The 22653-nt window shown below is 28.5% G+C and overlaps 1 protein-coding gene across 1 annotated transcript in view; it reads right to left on the bottom strand.

Moving 5' to 3' along the window:
• LOC107447757 (putative arginine--tRNA ligase, mitochondrial) overlaps positions 1 to 20986 on the bottom strand; it is a 35829-nt gene extending 14843 nt beyond the window's left edge. Inside the window, exons 1-9 of the mRNA XM_016062758.5 lie at positions 20816 to 20986; positions 20479 to 20567; positions 17036 to 17141; positions 13900 to 13992; positions 10608 to 10705; positions 9868 to 10007; positions 5421 to 5497; positions 2163 to 2241; positions 1997 to 2061 (exon numbers count right to left, since the gene is read on the bottom strand). Of these exons, the coding sequence (XP_015918244.3) occupies positions 1997 to 2061; positions 2163 to 2241; positions 5421 to 5497; positions 9868 to 10007; positions 10608 to 10705; positions 13900 to 13992; positions 17036 to 17141; positions 20479 to 20567; positions 20816 to 20851 (783 nt within the window). The 5' untranslated portion in view covers positions 20852 to 20986. The remainder of the gene's footprint in view (positions 1 to 1996; positions 2062 to 2162; positions 2242 to 5420; positions 5498 to 9867; positions 10008 to 10607; positions 10706 to 13899; positions 13993 to 17035; positions 17142 to 20478; positions 20568 to 20815) is intronic.
• Positions 20987 to 22653: the final 1667 nt, after the last annotated feature.

Genomic DNA, 22653 nt, shown 5'->3' with positions numbered 1-22653 from the left:
TTAGAGCAATTTAAAGCAATAAGTTTATTTCTGGTAGAACAAATACGAGTTATAAATTAAAATATCATTTTACAAAACTGAGAAAATATTTAATAATAATAAAAACAGAAACTGCGAGAAAAATAATACATGATTTATATTTCAAATGGGATGCTAAAATTTGATCAAAGAGGATTGTTAACAAAACATCAATATCAATGTTAAATATTTTGTGGCACTTTTACGGAAAACAAAAAGAGCATTTCAGTAATTTTAGTACAATTAAGAGCAGTAGTTTTACAGTCTTGACACAGTTTTCATAGGCAGATAATCTTTTGAGGCGATAATTTTATTCAAATTTTAACTATTATATTTTTTTACAAGCAATATAAATAGTATTAACATTTTTGAGAAATTTCCTGATATTTCCAAAATTAACTATTTCCCCGATAATTCCCAGTTTTCTCTATTGCTGGATAATTTGCAATTTAATGATCATATAAATTCAAACATAAATACAAATGTTGTCTTTTTAATTAAAAGTAATTTTAAAGAGAGTAAAAGCAAGTAAGATTTTGACAAAATGCCTATTTTGATGTAAGTAAAATAAAATAAATATATATAAGTCTGATAGATTATTTGAAAGATAGATTGGAGTGATTCTAAGTAAAAATATTAGTTTGAAACAAGTTAAAATAGAAGTTTGGAGAACCATATATATACAGTAGAGTGCCGATTATCCGAACTGCTCGGGACCGAACGTGGTTCTGATAATGAAAAGTTCGGATAATTGGAAAGTTGTTTAAAATCTAGTTTAAATGATTAATATTTATGCACTAACTTCCCTTCACACCTTTTCCAGACTTAGGACTGGTAGTACTATCTAAAATATCTCTGGTGCGTTTAAAAAATGTTTTCTTAAATTTTTAAATATTTTTCATTTATTTATTTATTTTCTTAAAATTTTTTTTTTCATTTTGAATTTTTTTAAAATCATATTTCAGCTTTTTATTACTTTTTTTTGTAAATTAATGATTTTACCACATTTTTCTTTATTTTCTTTCGCATTTCTACCATTGTAGACTGTCAAAATGAAGCTCCCATTCTTGGAAGATAATTTTCAGTTGAATAGGGCTAAGGGGTATGTAGGTTTAACTGTATAACAATACATGTATGTATGGTTACTATAAGAAAGCTGCTAAAAAAGGTTGTAAATTAAATAAGGTATTCAGATGTAGTGGACATTATTTATTCTTCTAAGTTTAGAAAATTTTTCGATAAGTTGAATAGTATTCTAAACTTAAAAACAAAAAAATGAATTCTGACATAGTGCGGATAATAAGGGTTCGGATAATCGGCGCTCTACTGTATATATACATAAGTTATATTTAACAATTTGATATATGATTTTTGATTAAGTGAGATGCTTTTACAGTTTATTTAGATTCATAAAAGCAATATTAATATGCAAACACATTTAAGTCTACTTTTTTAAAAAAAAAATAACAGAAAGTTACACTATATTCATTTCTATTTTTAAAATATGGGCAGGTATATGCACACATAACCGCATTAAGGGTGGTGCTTGCAGAAGACTTGGTTTCAATTCATAGACAACTTTCCCAAGTACATAGTTTATGGTCAGTTTGTTTCTATAAAGAAATTGGACAATCGAGCAATAAAATTTTTGCATTAAAATTAATTCTGTTTTAAAAGGAAAATAAGGACTTGACTTTTACTAAGACTACTTATAAAAAATATGCAATCCTAAGCGATTTTAGAGATATTAAGTTAAAATAAGCACCTAAAAGCCTTTTCTAACACCATGAGAATTCTATTATTTTGAGTAGATTTATGAACAGTTTAATGATTACAATTTAAAAAAAATTGATTAAAAAATTTCAGATTGGGAGCTGCTGGGATATACTCCTGGCTACAGTATTTGCAAATGTATATTGCCCATAGCAATTTTACCTACGTTACAAATATATATATAATTACTAAATATAAATTTTACCTCAAAAACTGGTGTGTATTGCTCCCAGCATAAATTTCTGATATTAAACCATTCAGAACATTTATCTAATTGTGATTTAAAAAAAGAAAAGAAATAAAAAGCATAAGTCAAAATAAGTAATTGTTTGATCAAAAAGAGATTATTATAACAAACAAACTATGATTACCTTCATCTTTAAAACAAGAATTTACCTCGTTTTGAAAGCTTGGGTCACTTTCATATAACTGTTTGGCTATTTTAGAAACCTATTAAAATGGACACAATTTTTATCCACATGATCATAATAGTAAAAAAGAATTAGTACACTTAAAAATGATATTGCCATTTTTGTATATATTTACTCATACAGGTTGTCTTCAACTTTGGAACAACAGCAGCTTTTGCTACTAAAGTGGTAGCTTGGTGTGTAATAAAGTGGCTATGTAAGACATCGGAAAGAGATATGGGGGAAAAGTGAAATACAAAGTTATAGAGCATCAAGAAATGAGTACAAATAGACATCTTCTAAAAGTTAATGTTAAGAAACGTTCACATTTGCTTGTTCAGAATTTCTTACAATGAAACATGAAGAAACGATCTTAATAAGGAAAAAATTAATTATCACAAGATATCTTTACTTCTCGATCTTCAAAACTTTAAAGCTTTGAACATTCAAAACAAATGCAACTTGAGATAACTAGTTATTATTTTCTAAGACCATTTCATCCCACACATCATAGAAAATTCTAAATATTAAGAGCATGCTTTCTGCGTTCTTTTCTTAGGATCAATATTCACCAGGCATCTACTTGTACCAATTCAATCAATTAATTAATGTATTATAATTTTGTAATTCCCTTTTCCCTCATACACTTAGACTTAGAGGTCGGGCAGCTCCAAAGAGCAGGGTACATCGACCTGAGGTCTGTTGAACCCAAACTCTAAATCATGATCAACAAGAAAGCTTTATAGCTGAAATAAAGTTCAGCAAACACCTGACAGGAATGCCTTGCAGTTCCCAGTCCATAATGCAATGTTGCCCTAAATGCTCAATTCTTTGTGCAGAATAAACCTCACAATCATAAAGTATATGTGGTAAAGTCTCTTCCTCAAGATGACAACCTGGACAAAGAGAATCACATTCAATACCCATTATGTATAGGTGTCTCCTGAGGGTGCAGTGTCCAGTAAGAAGACCAATGAACTTCCTCAAACTGTGCTTGTTTAGCTTAAGAAGCTCTTTTTGACGTACACTAGGACAGTCGCGATTCAGCTTTTTACCTTGTCTCAGACCATCCGAGTTACGCCATAGCGCATGGGCAATTTTGCCATACAACTTGAATATAGTTGCCCTGAATGATGTGAGAGAGAATTCCAAGGCTGGTTCAGGGCACCTGAAAATTACACTGGAGCCAGCCGTGCTGCTTCATCAGCCAGTTCATTTTCAAGAATGCCCATATGTCCAGGTATCCAATGTAGGTATACCTTGTTATAAGTAGAGAGCTTACAGAGGACTGAGAAGCACTCCTACACTAGTGAAGAGGCGAATTTACACCATGATAGTGATAGGAAAAATTTTCCCTCATAACTTGTACAGTTTGAAATAGAAATGACAGCTCCTCAGTTTACTACAAGTTGGAGTTGTAAGTAGTTTCATCTATTTGTGCATAGCCACTTTATTAAATCTAGACATCACTTTTATAACTATAGCTGCAAGAGGTTATAAAGTAAAATGGGTGGTTTTGAACTGTAGTGGGCAGAATAGTAATAACTAAGAATACTAAAATAAACATATGGATAATTAGACTAGGAGTTATTTAAAAAAAATTCGCGGCAATTTCACGGCTACAAAAGTAAGATTTGTAGATTTTAAATGCATATAACTTAATTAAAAAACCATTAAATACTTTGGATATTTTTTGTAGTTATAACTCTTGTGGTCCTTTGTACTTTTTCTTAAACTTTTCTACCTGCATAAATTTTAAAATTTTTAAAAAAAATACTGACTGTTATGGGCGTAACTCACACAAATGCCAAAATTGCAAAGCGGTCAATCGTTTACATATTTCCATAAATCATAAGGAAATTAAAAAAAAAGTATTTTCATATAAATTTTGAAAATTGTTACATTTTTAAAAACATTCAAGTTTTAAAGATTGTGACTTTTAATAACTATGAAAAATGCAAATTAATTTGTTCTGGATATAACACTCTATGATTTTAAATTATGGATTAACTGTTGAAAAATTGAATCGGTTAATAAATAAAAGAATGCAAAAGTAAAATGATTTATAACTAAGATTGAATAGTCTTAATGATTTCATGACTATATTTTATACTCAAGAAAGAATTTTATTAAAAAAATTTTGAGAAAAACAAATACTTTATTTTATAAAAGAAATGATTACATAAAGATAAGTTTAAAAAAATGAATTTACATAAAAAATTATAATACAGACTCTGCGTAACATCATAATTATGATGAAATACGCTATTTTGTGAAAAAAACCATCAACAAAAACATGAGACGGAAAATGAAAATAATTGATTTCTGGTCTGGGGGACTAGTGCTAATTATTTTATGGTGGTCAGAATCTCATTTTATTAGTCTTGGACCATCGGATAGCCATTAATTTTGAGACCTGTTATCAAATAATGTTGCCAATATTCAAAATACAATTTTTTTTCAAAATATTATAAACTTCATAGTAAAAGATTTCATTTGAAACCTTATACATATAATACATTTTAAATTATATAGAATTGAATTTTAGAATAATTAAAAATAACAAAAGTTAAAAAACATAATTATTTAGTCTCTTTCAAATACTATATTAAATATTGGCACCAATGATGTAACAATGTAAATATGTTACGTCAGTAACATAAAATGTCCCGTCTTTAACACAAATTTAAAATTGCATGCTAAGAAAAAAATTTTGTGGCATTTAACATTTTACTAAAGTGATAAAAGAGTCAGAATTTTTTTTAAAAAAAAATATCGCTTTCATTTGACAAAAATTTACATTTTGCTTTATTTATGGTACGAACGTAACAAAAAATTTTACAATTGAAATTCTAAAATTAGCAAAAATTTTTTTTCATCAAAGAATTACTTTTTTAAGTACATAATTGTAGTAAAATGTTACAAGAAATTTAACAAAATAGGTTTAAAGCTTAAAATATTTTATAAAATATTAAAATGGAGCATTAAAATAAGGCCTTTATTTCCTATAATTCTTGCAAAAATGAAACATGAGTTCGGAGCTATAAATGCTGGTATTAATTAAATGCTAATAGAAATCATGCTGCCTAAGATTAAAACATACATTTAAAGTTTTAAAATGATGATATAAAATATGTCAAGTTTGCTGAAGTTTGAAATTTTGAGTTACTTTTCGTGGAATTGCCCATAGGTAATCAGAAAAAAAAAAAGGTACAATACCTCAAACAGATGACTTGCTGGATTATTAAGGAGTTCTTTTTCATCTCCCAACTTTTTGAAACCTGTCAGAGTTATAGCTGAAAACAAAATTTTATCATTCAAAACAAAATTTTTTAGACAGTTTTATAAATTTTAATCAGTACTAGTTCTTTTGAACCTAAGTGTCTATAAACAAAAGAAAAAATAAAACTCTGGCTCAAATAAAAAAAAATCAAAACTTTTATACAATCTGTAATGACTAATATAAGAAGGAAACTTTCACTGGCTAAAAACGTAAATAAATCACAGTTGTATAGCCTCTCTTTTCAATAGATGAGAAAATTACTATATATATACACATACACACACACATACATATATGCCGGTATGGTGACATAAATTGACAATTGTTGCCAAATGTTCCACAAATGTTGCTAAAATTATACGCATTGGCGAAAAATTTGTCACCTTGAAATATGTTTAGAATTTACAGAATAGTAAAGAAAAATAATTTTTTTGTATTAAATTTCATGCATTTAAAAAAAAACAAAAATTGTACTAATTTTATTGTTCTATGCATGTTATTGAATTCAAATGGAATTACTAAAAGCAGTCTAGTACAAAAATTTTAAAATTAAATACGAAAATTGCAAATTTACATGTTATGAGCTACTTTACAACCGTATGCAGACAGTATAATTGTTTATAAATAAATTTGTTTTCTTTCAGAATTAACTAAATTTAAAACTTTATAATTTTTAGATAATTTTTAATGCAATATTTTTTTAGATCTTACTTTTCCCATTTATTTATTTACCTGGTCTCAGCATTTTAATCTATTTATTAATATTATTTAACATTTTTTTCACTTAATTTAAATAAATACCAATTTTTAATCATTACGAAATAATGAACCTAATTAGCTTTAGGGTGTTATAGATTGCAATAAATAATTTTTGATGTGCACCATAACATAAATTATGCAATTTCGATTTTTTCCCAAAATTTATCTAAATTCTAAGTTTATCGACAACTAAATTTTATATATATATATATACAGTAGGGAACCGATTATCCGGAACGATCGGGACCATCGCTATTCCGGATAACTGATTTTTCCGGTTTTCTGAATCGCTACAAAAAGCTGTTTTTTTTATTGTTAAACCCAACTTAAAAAAAAAATATTTGGAAATAATCTTAAAAAGAAGAAAAAACGATGAAGTAATACACTAATGATTATTTCCAAAATGATGGTAAGGTAAACATCTTTCAAAAAAGAAAGAAAAATCCTAAAATCTTATGAGGAAAAAAACATTTTTTTTAAAAAAATGGCTGGAAAATTTATTAAATTTCGTTCCGGTTTTTTGGTTTTCCGCTTTTCTGATTTCCGGATAACGGGTTCTGTACTGTATATGTATATATATATCAATAAAATAGAATCTGCATGAAAATTTAAAATCCAATGGCTGCAAAAAATTTTTGTCAGCAATACTTATTTAATTGTGGTAATAGGCACTGTGATGATACTAAACTATGTATTCATATAGTGATATAGGTTTTTTAAGATCCCTAGAAACAGAGTAGTACCTATTTAAATCCATCAACAAAATTTACCTATTTAAAAAAACAATTAAACACATTGAAAAACAATCTAAAACTTGTGAGTTCTCATGATAAAAGTCAATGACACATACTGCTATAATACACCTTGAATATTAATTTTTAATAAGATTTTTAGTTATAACAAAAAATTTAATAAAAGAAGAAAGGAAAAAAATTGAAGAATATGTTTAAAAACAAATTTGATGACTTTTTTGTGTGTAAAAAATTAAAATAAAGGTTATCTTTGTAAACATAAAAGCTGCTTTATGGAGTAAAAATTATCAAATTTAATGATAAATTATAATAATTTGCAGAAGGTTAACTTATGTCATACCACTAATATGACAGCAGGTCAAAAAATAGAGCATTTGAAGAATATTAAAATTATCTTAAAAAAACAGAAGAGAACTTGATTATGATGTCTACATGAAGTCAAAATTATGATTAAATTGTGCCAAAATTATTCATATTAATAAGACTTGGATTGCAAACCCAAATGTAGAAACATCAACTTAATTGACAAAACTTATAACTTAATTAGTGAATGATTATGGTGTATTATTATTAATGAATTACTATGATGTATTAATTATTATTGTAACAATGACAATTCCAAATTGACAGTGTATAACCTGAATCTTTATCAATTAACGAATTTATCATTCTATTTAATCAGTTTTTATACATTTTCTAAGTTGTAATCAAAATATTAATTTACAGCAAGTTAACATAATGGCACATTATTTACAGGTCAAAGAATACAGCGACGGAAAACTGTTCAAACTATGTTGGAATAATGGAATAATAGCAACATAAAGTTTCAAGTATGATTACATAATACCGAAATAAATTGTTTGTGTGTTCACATGATTTAAAATTGTTCATGAAGATTAATATTTACGGGATTTAAAATTGCACACCGCGTTATGCATTTTCACAATTTTATATCAAATATTTCCGTATTCATGCATTTCAAAAGCCAATATGATTTGTTTTCAAGTGACTTAAATTTGTACACCAGAATTTGTATTCATGTGATTTTAAAATCAAACACTGATATTCAAACTTATGCAATTTTAAAATCAAACATCAAAATTCGTATTTTCTCGATTTTAAAATTAGACATCGAGATCCGTATACACACGTTTTTAAAATCAACTATCGAGTTTTGTATCCAAGCGATTTAAAAATTAAATATCAAGATTTATATTCGAGTGATTTAAAAAGCACATATTGAGATTCATACTCACATAATTTAAATGAATACATAAAATCTCCCTTTGACATTTTTATTAAAATGTTGATAATATTCTGTGGATAAATTCATACACTTTAATATAAACTTTTTTCTCCCTCAAATTTCAGTTATTTTTTGCTTGTTTAAAAAGTGTTTTCGCACATAACATTTTTGGATTGCTACTTTCAGCTTTTCTGTTTTTTTAACAAACTCATCCTTGTGGTATGACTAAATATAGAAATTAAAATATTAATTATAAAAATTAAAATGGTTTGAAAAAATCTGTAATTTTCAAGCTAATTTCACCAAAATGAAAAGGTTGAAATTTAGATACAAGAGTTAATCAATTGTTTGCGAATACTTTTTTAATTGAGATTTTGTATTCACAGTAAGTTTTTCATTTTATTTAAGTTTGGATGTAGAATTTTAAGAACATTCTTTTAAGAACTTAGATTTTTTGAACCCAATTCAAAGGGTAAGGGCTTTTTCAAGTCAAACATTAAAAGAATTAGACTAAACTTTTTTGAGTAAAACTATAATTCATGTTTGGGTTCAGAGGCCAATTCAGGTTTCCTTAATTGGGTCTTATTTTTTTAATTTTATAAAAAATAGTTTAGAATTCTATAAAATTTATTTGTCATGAAAATAAGTATTTTTATTTTTTTTAAAGGCAAAATAACAGAAAGAAATTTCAACCAAATTAAAGAAATTTTAATATTATTAGCTACGTTACTGCTATTGTACATTTAATTTAACTATTGCACAACTTTCATTAATTGCCATGGCTAATACTGGTTGCTAAAAAAAGTTGTATCACATTCCCCTCTTTTTTTGTTAGCTTTGTAGGTTATTCTATTGTTTTTTTCTTTTTTTGTCAATAAATACATGAGGTCAACTGAGGTCCCAGGGATGTCTAGTCGCTATGAATTCCTCATTTGGTTTGCACCGACCACAGAGCTGACATAAAATATCCTCAGCGGTAGACAGATCATGGGTTAGAGTCCCCTTGCCATCAGGCTAACCATGGGAGGTTCTTGTGGTCTTCCTCTCCATGTAATGCAAATGTGGGTTAGCTGCATAAAAAAGTCCTCCACAAAGGCAAATTTATCCCTATACTTGTAGGAGGTCCTCTGGATTGAGTTCAAAATTACAAGGCTACGCAGTTGAATATTAATAGTCGTAAACCCCAAAATTGGAGTGGCTGTTCACTCACGGTTATAAAATAAAAAAATAATAAATACAAAAGAGCGAATTTTCATGAAAATTACTTTTGCGTTGAAAGGATGTAAACAAAATAAATTATTAATCAAAGAGAAATTTTTTTTTCAGGAGTTTCGAACTTTGTCAAAGGTACATGTGAGTAGCTAGGTAAAGGTCTTATTTTAGTTTATGAATCATTTTTTGGAAAGGTTCTTTGTGAAACTTGGATGTAGGTAAAGAATCCCATTTACGGGTTTTCATGCACCTAAATTGCTACTAAGATTACCACAAATGTGTAACAAAGCTAATGCAACTTAAGTGAGAACTAGAGTTTTGCAAAAGATAGTGGTAAAAGCAAAAATTTTAGATTACTAAACATTTATATCATCATAAAATGCAGATATTTTTAATTCATAATCATAAATTTACCAGACTTTAGGTTCCAATCTGCCATGGAGTATATTTTATTGACTTGATTTCCAAAAAATGTACTGATATTTTCTATAAAATTGCAATGGATAATAGTACGAAAATCACTCATGTTAAACCTTTCACCAACTGAAGGCAAGCTACATAGAATAAAAAACAAATAGAGATAGTTGAAATTAAAAGTAATGAAAGACCACATAAATATAAATTAAACTATGACATATGTTTTGACGACAATATGTAAACAAAAAAAAAAATTCATACATTTTTAGTTTTGACATTTAATAATCTTAAAAATAAAGTTAAAAAGAGTTAAATTTATAAATTAAACAAATTTTAAAATAAACACATGACAAATAAGAAACATGAAAGAATCACACAAAAAAAAAAAAGAAATTGATAGAAGCTGAGCTAGAGATAAATTTCTAGTTTAGAAAAAAAAAAACTTTATAAAAAAAATAAGTTCTTATTATAAATCATCTCATAAAAACAGAATTCATTTCACCATGCTTGAAAAATATCTTTACATGTTAATAGTTATTGCAAAAAAAAAATTTAAAAATTTTTTTTTTAAAAAAAAATTATTGAACAAGTATTCCAGACAAGTGTTGCACGTTATTATGAAATAAAGAGAAAAGTTTTTATTTATTGGCAGTATTTAAAAATAAAATGCTTTCTTCAAAGCTCCTTTAAAAAAGAAGAAAAAAAAAGTGCACTATAGAAAATAATTCATCAATTACCTGAAATGCACAGCAATTTTCTTAAGTGGAGTATTATGAAAAAATGAGTTATCTACTGCCAAAAATTCTTCATTTTCACAAATATCTGTCAAAACAATCTAAAATAAACAGAATATTAATTTAGTAGGAACAGTAATAATTTAGAAGAAATAAATAAAAATTAACCTAAAAGTTTTATAAAAAAATACTTGAAGATAAATATCAATTTGTTTTTTTAAGATGCTGATGATTCATTTTTAACTGTGCATTATTTTACTCCTAATTGATATAGGGAAGCAATTAAATATCATAAACTGCTTTAATAAAAAATCAAACTTGAAAGAAAAAAAATTCTTTTAATTTTGAAAATATGAAACTCTGTTAAAATAAAAATTAATCTTCATTTTTAATATATATATGAATAACCAAATAAATAATTTTGAAAATAGCCCAGAAGGTGTGTTTGCAGGGACAAATCACACAGGACAACTCCATCGACCAAGAAATTAAAAATGCAAGTATCATGTACATGTTACAATATTATTCACCAAGGAAAGTTAAGAAATCCGTGTATTGGCGATTAATCACTTTAAATTTATGGTCATGGTTCTTTTTCGTAACCTTAAGCTTTCAAATGTGTTAGTATAAAAAAAGTGTGAGAAATAATAACAAATTTTAATAGTATAAAAACATTTATCAACCTTGAAGCAGTTTTTGAATTCTATGCTAATGTGTTAGATGTAGAGGGAATCACTACAAATAGATTTTATTCTGTACTTAAGTCAAGGCTATTGAATATTAAGATTAATCATCATATTTATGATTTTTATTTATTGAGATAAGAATTAAATGAGATAATTTAGTTTTTAAATGTTAAAAAATATGTTGTGAATGTTTTTGTATGAAAAGGTAGTTTAAAAAAATATATATTTATAATATTTACCAAAAAAATATTAAAAAAAAAGAAAAAAGAATATACAGTTGATTTTTTATAACTTGAAGAATTATAATCTGAACAGAGCCAACCGAGTCATTTTGATCATATTTTTGTGTAATCATAACATTGTAACTTTATTTCACTTATTGATTTTAATCACTTAATTTTATTTTTGTTATCTCTGGTCCTATCCAAAATAACAAATAAACTCTAACAAAGAAAATGTCAGTTTAGAGTTCACCAGAACCAATTTTCCACCAATTTCCAAAAAAATTAGTAATACAAGGTTGACAGCTTGTCTTAAATTTTTAAAAAAAATATTTTACAGTATTTTTTATACAGCTAGAAAAAAAAGTTAATGCAACTAAAAGAAGAAATACATTTAAAAATCAGCAAAAATTGAAAAATGTAATTTTTAGTTGACTTTCTTGTACAGGTTGCTTATTACGACTGTGGGCTAGGAGAGTCAGGTTAAGACTGTACAATTTCGTGACCAAAAGTATGATTGAGGCAATGTGGTCCTCAATGAGCACAGACTGCTTTTACTATGCAGACAATCTGATGCCTATCAATCTGAGTTGAGTGAGCTTTAAGCTGCCACTTTTGATCAAACTCCATTTCTTTACGGTAACAGTTCAGTGTCTTAACCATTGAGTCATCACAGGCATTTACTGTCCATATACCAGAATACATAATAAACAGGGTCACATAATAAAGTTCATGAAAAACAAAAACTATGTAAATCTGTAGAATTGCTAGTGATAAAGAACATCATAAAGCAAGTTTAACGGACTGATGAAACTTGAAGGTGTTTTTTATTCTATTATCTGTCAGATCTCGATAGTTTTTTTTTTCTTCCCCTCATTTAAATTCTTATTTCTGGACACCCTGTGTACTTTTTATGGCAAGGATGCAAAACATTTACATTATTTAATTATTATTAAAAAATTTATATTTATTATATATTATTCTTTTTTCCCTAGCTTTGTTATTTCGTTGTTTCTGACTTGCTGATTATTCTAATTCCTTTATCCTACCTTATGTTGCTTTTTTTTTCTACATTTATTTTCCTACTGCCCATTTTCTTTTATTGTATTTTTAACTGTCTGATAAAAGAAGACTTCTTCTTTGGGAAATATGTAGCTTAATTTTTCTGCACATGGTGTTTAAAGAAATTTTAGGCCTAAAGGAGATTTACCTAATCTAATATAAAATTCACATCTTTACACCACTTTCTCTAGATTTGAATCCCATTGAAAATATGTGGGATGCTGGTTGAGATTGCCCCAACATGGAAGGACACTCTCACTATTATAGCAGAGATGCCAACCTGCTCCGGACAGCAAATATATATTTTAAAGTGGTAGTTCATCAATTGGGATTCTTGGTTTAATAAATTCAATTTAGTAGATTTTATCCACCACTATTTCTAAAAAATTAGTAGGCTTATATAATTCACCACTTTATAGTACTTATGTCATGCTATACCTTATAATAGCAAGCAAAAATAGTTAAATATTTGCAAAATTTACTTTGTAGTTATTTACCGTTTTTTTAATTATTTCGGCGTGTCCGGAGCAGTTGGCATCTCTGTTATAGTGACATAGGAATGGGACAAATTGCACCAACAGCTACCATGGTGGTAATACCCCATATTGGCATATTACTTGGCCCCTTATTGGCACAAATAGTATTTGCTTCTTATTTTCACGTTTTTAGGACAAAACGACTAGTTTGTTCCTTGAATGCATTTCAAACCTTTTGGGTATCAGAGCACATTTTTTTAATGTCCTAAAAACACTCCGGCATTCTTCTATTTCACTTGGCATTTAACTGCCCTTATTTTTTCATGTGCTATGCAGCCATTTGTGGTCCATCCTTAGCAACTGTCCAGCCGAGTACAGTTGGTGTGTATCTCAATGATTGAGGGTATGGGGATTTGTGAAAAATAGTCTTTTCTTATTTTCAACCAGATCTTTTTCAGTTTTCTTATTTCTAGTCAGATAAAAAGGGATTAGGAATAAAAATTCGGTGATAGAAATGATGACCATTATTGAAACATTGTAACAATGATAACTATTGAAAATTGCAATGGTTGGAGAGTTTAATAAATTAATGAAAAAGATTAGTTTCCTAAAATCAATAATGAAACAATTTGGTAAAATAATTTGGAGTACAAGAACAAATGTAAATAAATTATACCATTGACAAAAGTGTTTATCAACCCTAAAGGAAATTCGCAGATAATTATGGAGGTTTAGTTTAGTTATGGAGGTTTAGTTAGAAGATTCTGTTCTTCAAAATTAATAATTGAACAATTTTGTAAAATAATTAGGCATATACCATTGCAAGAGCAAATGTAAATAATTTATATACCTTGGAATATACATGTTTATCAACAGTAAATGTCAGTCCTAAAGGAGATTCACTTAATCCAATGTCAATAACACCCTCTGCAGTTGGAAGGCCCTGTGTAAAAGAAAGAATTTCTAAGTTGTATTTTTAATTTTACTGTGTAATTAAAACAATAATGTAATACTTTGAAGATGAGTTAAAATAATAAAATCAGATATATTTTAAAATTAAACAATTAAAGGAATATTTTAGTTTCAAGACTTTTATAATTATATTCTGAGTAATTTTTAGCGAAAATTAAACTTCAAAATATGGCATACATTTGTATTGAAAAAACTCAGAAAAAACTACAACACGGATTTAAAAGCATTGTGGCAAAATATAAATAAATAAAAAACATCCTATATCTACCACCCCTCTCTCCTTGTTTCGGTTATGTTTCCAGATATTCAAAAGAATGCAAAATTTAAAACTTTGTTAATAATAAATAGCTCAAATAATGTGCATTTTGCTCTATTATAACAAAATTTGTCATCTAGCATACAATCGAAAGCCTTAGCAATTATTGAAACTTTTTAATGTTGCATATGGACCAGCAATCAGCATTTAATGAAATGCTTGGGATGAAAATTCCCTGATATCTCAATGTATTATAACAGGGATGAGAGTAGTCAGAAAGTAAAAAAGAGGAAATCCAAGAATATATACATATATATAATCAAAAATTTGACAAAAAAGTGCGATTTTTAAACTTATAAACCATGTGATTATAAATCCCGATATGAGGCTTATGATATGAGGCCGATATGAGGCTTCCCGATATGCAAAACTACAAATCATGATGCGTAATTTTTAGATCAAGATGCATAATTTTAAAATCGCGCGATATTACAACCGCAAAAACGAATCACGACATTGGATTTGCATAGTCTGGACTTGGGATTTCTAAATGGCTTGTTTGAATTGTTTTTTGTTTACACAATAAATAAAAATTTACAAGATTAATTGAATGAGCAAATAAATATTTTCACCGCAAATGCACCTCTATTTTTTCCCGCTTTTTTTTTTGTTTGCTTTCACTCCAGAATACAAGAAGCAGCGACGTCTAAATTACGAAAATACGAGCTATTCCGCCGACGGATAAAAGATACAGAAAATTTTACTTTCTGTGCGTGAAATCGGAGAAAATAGTTAATATAAGTAAACATGCGGAAGGGCTGAATTTTCTATTTTTCTTTGAAAATCGTAAATAAATATAATTATTTGACTTCAACGACTGAATTTTTTTTTAGAAAATGGGATATTTATAAATACATTTTAAAAAAAAACGAAACTTTTAGAGAATCTGAGTTTTTGATAAAAAGGCTGAAATTCGAGAGACAAAAGCAAAAAAAATCTCATCCCTGTATAAAGGTCAACCGGTTTTATCCCAAGGAAATGATTTTTAGAGAAACTTCAGAGGGAGGAATGAGGACTTCAATAATTTCGTTCCGTGGAAAATTAAATTCCTCATAAAATATTTTAACTTGTGCAAAAAAAATTTCAGCGGAAATTAGCGGGAAAAATCTGAGAAAAAGCGGAAATCCGCGAATCCGCGGAAGAATCTCATCCCTGATTATAAGTAAGTTTCTTAAACTCCTAAAACTTTGCGAAAATCAGGGGGGTTGACTTATACACAGGTAATAAAGTCGGACATTCACTGGTCCTGAAATATTGATGCATTATAAGCAATGACATAGATATGAATAACTCTGTTTCAGTTTATTCTGCTCCAAATCTATTTTTAATATCTATTTATTATACAATTAATTTTGCATTTTCTCTGATTATCTTTACATATGAAGATTTTTTTAAACATCAACTGTGTCAGATTCAATAACATTAGCAATGGATTCTCCTTCATCCTCAGTTGCATAGTCCGGAAAAAAAAATAGCCTTCACTCCTATTCATAAAATTTGAAATTCCACACTTTTTAAAATATTTTATAATAACTTTTGAATTCACATTTTGACACATGTCTAATCTCATTTGACATATAGGAGTGCAGCGTGGATATTTATTAAGAAAACAATGTAAAGTATTTTTAATGAGAAAATTTTGTAGACTTAATAACTTTTTTAGGTTCAGAAGTCTGTCCAGACATTTTGTAAAATGTCCTGTTTTTGTAAAATTGTGAAAAAACTATTCATATTTTTTGAATATAAAACAAACATTACGCCACATTCTTTCAACCAGGGTCTTGCTTTTGTGAATTTGTGCAAATAGGGTCCTGTTATTTGGTATTTAGCCTATACTGCTCAACATAGAGTATTCATTTCGGACGAATAATAGAAACAAAATCATTCACATTTTTAATAATTTCAATTGACAAATTTTAAATAATACAACTTAGTAATGTATCACTTTTAATGTGTTACGCATTAGGTACCTAAACTTAAACAATTCTTAAATTTATATTATTTTATTTAAAAAATTGCAAGAAATAAATTTATATTTACATAATACTCTATTAATTAATTTTATGAATAAATATAAATTGATCAATTATTTATTTACCCCCCAAAAAAATTATGATTTAATATAAATAAGAATATGCACACTGTTTGTAAAAGTAGAAATATTTTCTTAGAATACTACACTTGGAATTTAAACTTAGGGAAACTTGGAAAACTCAGTTTACCGTCTTCCTCCTCCGGGAAAGGTTTATTGGATTAACAAAACAATAATGAAGATAAACAAATTTGTGAAGAATCCGATTGAAAGATTAATTATTTTGTGAAGGGTCCGTTTTTATAATTGTGAAGGGTCTGTTAACGGACCCAGATTTCTTCTAAACAGACCAGGTTAATTATAATTTTAGAAATATTTAGATTTTCAGTGGTCGAGTTATACATCCGTCAAACTAGAAATTTGCTATCTCGTAATCAATAAATTATTATCTATTGGTTATTATTTGGGCCATATTGGGGTAAAAATAGGGGTTTGACTTATGCAACAGGATACATGTTAGACATAGGATGCCTAATTTTAAACTTTGCAGACAGATATATATGAAACATAAATGCATATATATGCATGATGGTGTGTGTTTGGTATGACACAATTTTCTAAACCACAAAACATATTTTGCGCAGTAATATTTCTCTGTAGTATTACCTGGTTTCTAAGAAGATTCACAAGTTTTGGTAATGTAAGCCAGTCTTCTACTTCTGGTGAATAATGAACTATTTTCTGCCATGACATCAGTAATTCAGGATTATTTCTGAAATAGATGGTGGAGACTTATTATAAAAAAAAATGACTAATAAACAAATCATATCATTTTTATTAAAAATATAAAGATAAATTGCAGACCCAATTTTCGGGCTTACGACTACTAATGATCAACTATATAGCTTTGTAATTTTGAACCCAGTCTGGAGGACAAGGGAACTCCTGGATCAAGTATTGGGAGAAATTTGTGCCTTCGTGGAGGACTTTTTGAAGGAACTAACCAGCATTTGCGTTATGTGGAGAGGAAGTCCATGAGAACCTCCTATGGTTAGCCTGATGGCAAGGGAACTCTAACACATGAACCGTCTTTAACCACTTAGGATATTTCAAGTCAGCACTGTGTTAGGTGTAGGCCGGATGGGGAATTCGTATTGACTGGGATTCGAACCTAGTTCGCGTCATTGGAAGGCAAACGCTCTATCCCCTGAGCCATTGCGGCTCCATTCACATGCTTTGCGAAAGGCAGTAAACTAGATCAGTAGGTAACTTTTTATTACTCTTTTTTCTTATATAAATTTATTCAGTTCAGAGAGGCCAAGTTAAAACGTTTTGGAGGCCATTTTTGGCATGCAGGTCATAGGTTAGGAATCCCTGGTATAACTCGTAATCACCTCAGCATAATTACTACAGGTCTTTTCTTTAAAATTTTCAAATACATAAAAATTTGGTGCCTTGACAATTATAGTTAGAGTAAACAAATACCAATATGGAAAAATTGGTATTTGTGAGTTAAGAGACCATGTGTGGGCAACTAATTTTCCATGTTGAATATTGAGTCTACATGAACATTGATCCATATAAAATATGAGTATTGTCAATAAATATTGATCTTTAGCATTAGGTCTTTCAAATTTGTACCTTTTTTATGTTGTCAATATTTTCACTACCCCAAAAAAATATATTAAAATTTATAACAATATTGTATTCAATAATTATTGTTCCATGTAATATTCATAGTACAGTGGGTGATCGGTTAACGAACAGATTGGTTAACGAACACTTTCACGAAAGATTTTTGTGTTCGGATAACGAACACTTTCAAGAAAGATTTTTTGTGTTCGGACAACGAACACATATTCAGATAATGAACAAAACAAATTCTAACAAACACTTCTCGGCCTGAAAAAAAATTAATATTAAACATTTGTTATCATTTTGCATACAAAATAAGATCACTGAAAGGAGAAATGTTTAAAGCATGCTTAGTATATTGATAATTACTAAATGAAACTTGAATTGTGGAGAATGAAGGAGTACAATGAAGGTGTAACAAAAATCACATCTGCGAAGCAAAAAAGTGCCATCCATGATAAAATGGAAAGGTTGCTTTTAGTTTGGATAAATAAACGGGAAATGAAACGAGATGTAACTAGTATGCTTATCATTCAAGAGAAGGCTAGAAATATTTTTGAGAAATTGAAAGAGCAAACTCCAGGTTCGTCATCCGAGGAGTTAGAATTCAAGGCTACCACTGGCTGGTTTACTAAGTTTAAAAGAAGGTCTGGAATTAAACATGTATTAATGCATGATGAGATGATGAGTCTGCTAGTGCAGATAAAGAAGCAGCTGAGAAGTACTGTCTAAAATTTCAAGAATTCATTGAAACAGAAAGGTATCGTCCACAACAAATATTTAATTGTGATGAAACTGGTTTGTTTTGGAAGCACATGCCGAATTGTACCTACAACACGAAAGATGAGAAAAGTGTTCCTGGGCATAAACCTATGAAAGACCGATTAACGTTACTTTTGGGAGCGAACGCTAGTGGTGATATGAAGCCTAAACCACTTCTCCTTTACCACTCTGAGAATCCCAGAGCATTCAAAAAAAATTTCCATAATTAAGAGCAAACTGCCAGTAATGTGGAGATTGAATCAGAGGGCATGGGTCATGCAGTATCTTTTCAAAGAATGGCTAGTTTGTGCCTCGAGCATCAAGGACTACCTTGATACCAATGACTTGCCGTTGAAAGCACTGCTGCTATTGGGCAATGCACCAGGACACCCAAAGGATCTTGAAGATAATTTGTTGACAGACTTTCCTTGACTGACAGTTCAGTTTTTACCTCAGAATACGACTTCGCTGATTCAGCCGATGGATCAGGAGGTTATTGCGGCTTTCAAGAAATTGCACACTCGCGCGCTGTTCCGTCGGTGTTTTGAGGCAAGCCACTTCTCCTCAACAATGACTTTAAAAAAGTTTCGGAAAGAAAAATTTGACATTCTTGAAGCTATTCGTATCATTCAAAAGGCGTGGTCAGAAGTCATACAGCGACAGTTGATTTCTGCTTGGCGGAAGCTGTGTCCCTCCTTCGTTCAAAGAGACGGAGGTGATCAGGGAGACACCTCTGAAATTTTGACAACTGCTAGAGATCTGGAATTGGAGGTGAACGAGGATGACACAGAAGAACTCATAATGGGACATGAAGATGAACTGACGACAGAAGAACTCCAAGAAATTTTGAATGAAGAACACCAAGAAACACAGCGAAATGTGTCTCCTTCTGAACAAGAGGAAGACGAAAGAGGACCAATGCCGACATCTGCCATTAAAGATCTTTTGAAAAGTGGGAGGATGTCAGAGCAATGGTCTTAGAATGGCACGCAAACCAAGCTGATGTCAGTAGGGACGACAATGCTATTAATTACTTCCGGAAAATCCTGAAGAAGAGAGAAAAGCAATCGACGTTGGACATGTTCTTCAACGCCCCATAAGCATGAAATGAAAAGAACTGATTAATATGCAAGACTATATGTATGTATTATTTTTTAAAAAACTTACTAAGAAATTATACATTTTTTAAATTTTAATTTCTTGGGTCTCCAGAACGAATTAATCGATTTTACATAGAAGTCTATGGTGAATCGATGATCGGTTAACAAACAATTCGGATAGCGAACATAATCTTGGAACGGATTATGTTCGTTAACCGATCACCCACTGTATTATATTTTTAATACACAATTTTAATAAAGATCACAGCGTTATCACAATTGATATTTTTTTGTCATTAATGATTGCAAAATTGTCACATTTGAAACCATGTAAACCCCATTTCGGCATTCTTCAATCATGTTGACAAACTTAGCATCATGGCTTCTAGAATAAATAAGGGTGAAATATAGCCTAATTTTAAAATTGCAATTGTATTAAACACAGTTTTAGGACACTCTCTTTCAAATCTTAATTCCTACTGCCTTAAAGTCAGAAAAAAATTATTTTAACTGTATTAGTAGCATCTATTTCATTTAATTTAAAGTTAATAAATTAAAAAAATTATCAATTGAAAAAATTAAAATAAAGGACAATATTGAACTTATACTTACTTGCTGCGACGATTCACTTTGATAAACGAAGAGATTAGATTGGGAGTAACTGAGCTAGAACCTTCGTTATTCCTTAGAAAGGGTAAAACCTAAAACAAGTAAATAGTATTTGAAAATATTGCCGTTACGTACTCATAGAAATATTTCTATACTAATATTTGAAAGTCTTTTGAGATAAACTAGTTCATTCAAAAAATTACAAGAGAATTCAGTTTTCGTTATAAAAATATATTTTTGAAAAAGAAAGAAAAAATTGAAATTCCATTGAGTTGAATAAAAATAAAAAAGAGTAAGGCTGTCGAAGTTCTCGTTAATTATTTCCTTTTAAAATCATTACCTTTCTTGCAATTTGTTGTCGAAAGAAAGAAGCCATTGAAATATCTTTCTAAAAAATCAGAATTATGAGCAATTATTTTAAATTTAATATAACGCGCGTAGAAGTACAATCATTGTTCATTGCTTCATTCAAAATATATAAAGTTTAACATGTACCAGAAATAACCCAACTGCCTATTTTTGCTCAGCTTAAGACACATAAGTTGATTGAAAGAATTAATTTAATCGATGCTAGCTACAAGCAAATATTGATAACTCAAGTATATCTCTAAAAATAATTAAACAGCCTTAAGTTCAAAAATTTTTTCTCCTATTTTTGTTAATTTTTTTTCTCTTTATTTAAATACAAACACAGCGGCAAATTTCAATAATTAAAGTTGTTATTTTATATTACAGAAAATTTCCTAAAATAGCGAAAAATCGTGAAAAAATACCGAAATTCACCCGCTATTTATTTTTTCCTTTTTTCTTTCTCCCTTTCTTTGTCCTTTTTTAAGCTTGGTTTTTATTTTAAAGTGAGAATTTATACAATTAATATTGTTAAGTAATTAAAAATTATTTTGGGAAGAAATAAAATTTAAGTTTTATTAAAAGTACTTAGTCTTAAAATTAAAGAAAAACTTACAAAATAAATAAATAAATAAAATTTCCAAAACAATGGGCAAATTATTTAAATCAGTTCAAATATATTTTATTTTTATTATTATGAATTATTTCTTTATTTCAAAAAAATTCTCTTATTTTTTTAAAAATTTGTTACTGTTTCAAATAAATTGCATTTTTTTAAAAATTTTATTTCATTATTTTTGATTTAGATATGTTGTTTTATTTATATCTTAATAAATTTCTTTACTTCCCAAGAAATCTAAAAAAATTCGATTTCTCAAGCACTATTTGACAGATTTCCCCCAAATTTTGTATTTTGTCATGTAAAATTACAGTCTTCAAAATGGTGTCGAACATCGTTTTCCTTAAAATTCAAAATGTTTTTGACTCGCATTAAATAATAAAAAAAAATATTAAATCTATACTAAAAGTTATTTTTTACACAGAATTATCTTTGGCTAAACAAATTTTACAATTGTGTGGAAAATTTTTTAATCTTTAAAACCTCAATCTGGGAAATATGGTCCCAACAGTCTGACGAAAAGTCTAAAGTTTGGACTTCTTAATATTATTTTTACTTTTAGAATATTTTTCCATGTCTCGTGAACTTTACAAGCAAATTGAAATTTTTTTTTTTTGCATACAGTTACAAAATTTGTTTATCCAAATTCCATGAAAAAATAATCTATGTATATATTTCTCTTACCTGCACTATAAACTATAATGGCAACATTATAGTTAGTATTCATTTTTTTTTAGGTTGTCTTGAGAAATAATTAAAATAGTGTTAGAAAATAAGTTAACGTTTAACTTGTTTTAAAAATAAGTTAAACGTTAAGCATTTATTTAGATTCACTTTATTTGGTTAGAACATTTAAATGTTATGCGTTAAGTATTTATTTAGAGTGATTTAATATTTTTATAGAAATAAAAACTTAATTACAAAAGTAATTATTTAGATTTAGTTTTGATCCTTTCTGAAATGTCTGCAGAAATTTTAAACACAAACGGCGTTATAGTGCAGCATTCAGCCATAACAATTTTTTTTTCTAAAAAAGAGCAAAAGCAATAGCATATATATTTCATACAATACTCAAGTTTTGGCTCAAGTGGCGCGTGAGGAAGTAGTATAGAGCATAATGGAATTTTGGGAGGAGTTTTCCATGTCATCTCACAACTGAGATGGAAATAGTTTTATTAATTCTGCTGCCTATTACGCTGAAATGATCCGAA

This window comes from Parasteatoda tepidariorum, chromosome 5 (genome assembly GCF_982258835.1).
Source record: "Parasteatoda tepidariorum strain Cologne lab strain chromosome 5, Ptep-v5.0, whole genome shotgun sequence".
Lineage (NCBI taxonomy): Eukaryota > Metazoa > Arthropoda > Arachnida > Araneae > Theridiidae > Parasteatoda > Parasteatoda tepidariorum.
This window is presented reverse-complemented; position numbering and strand designations above follow the sequence as displayed.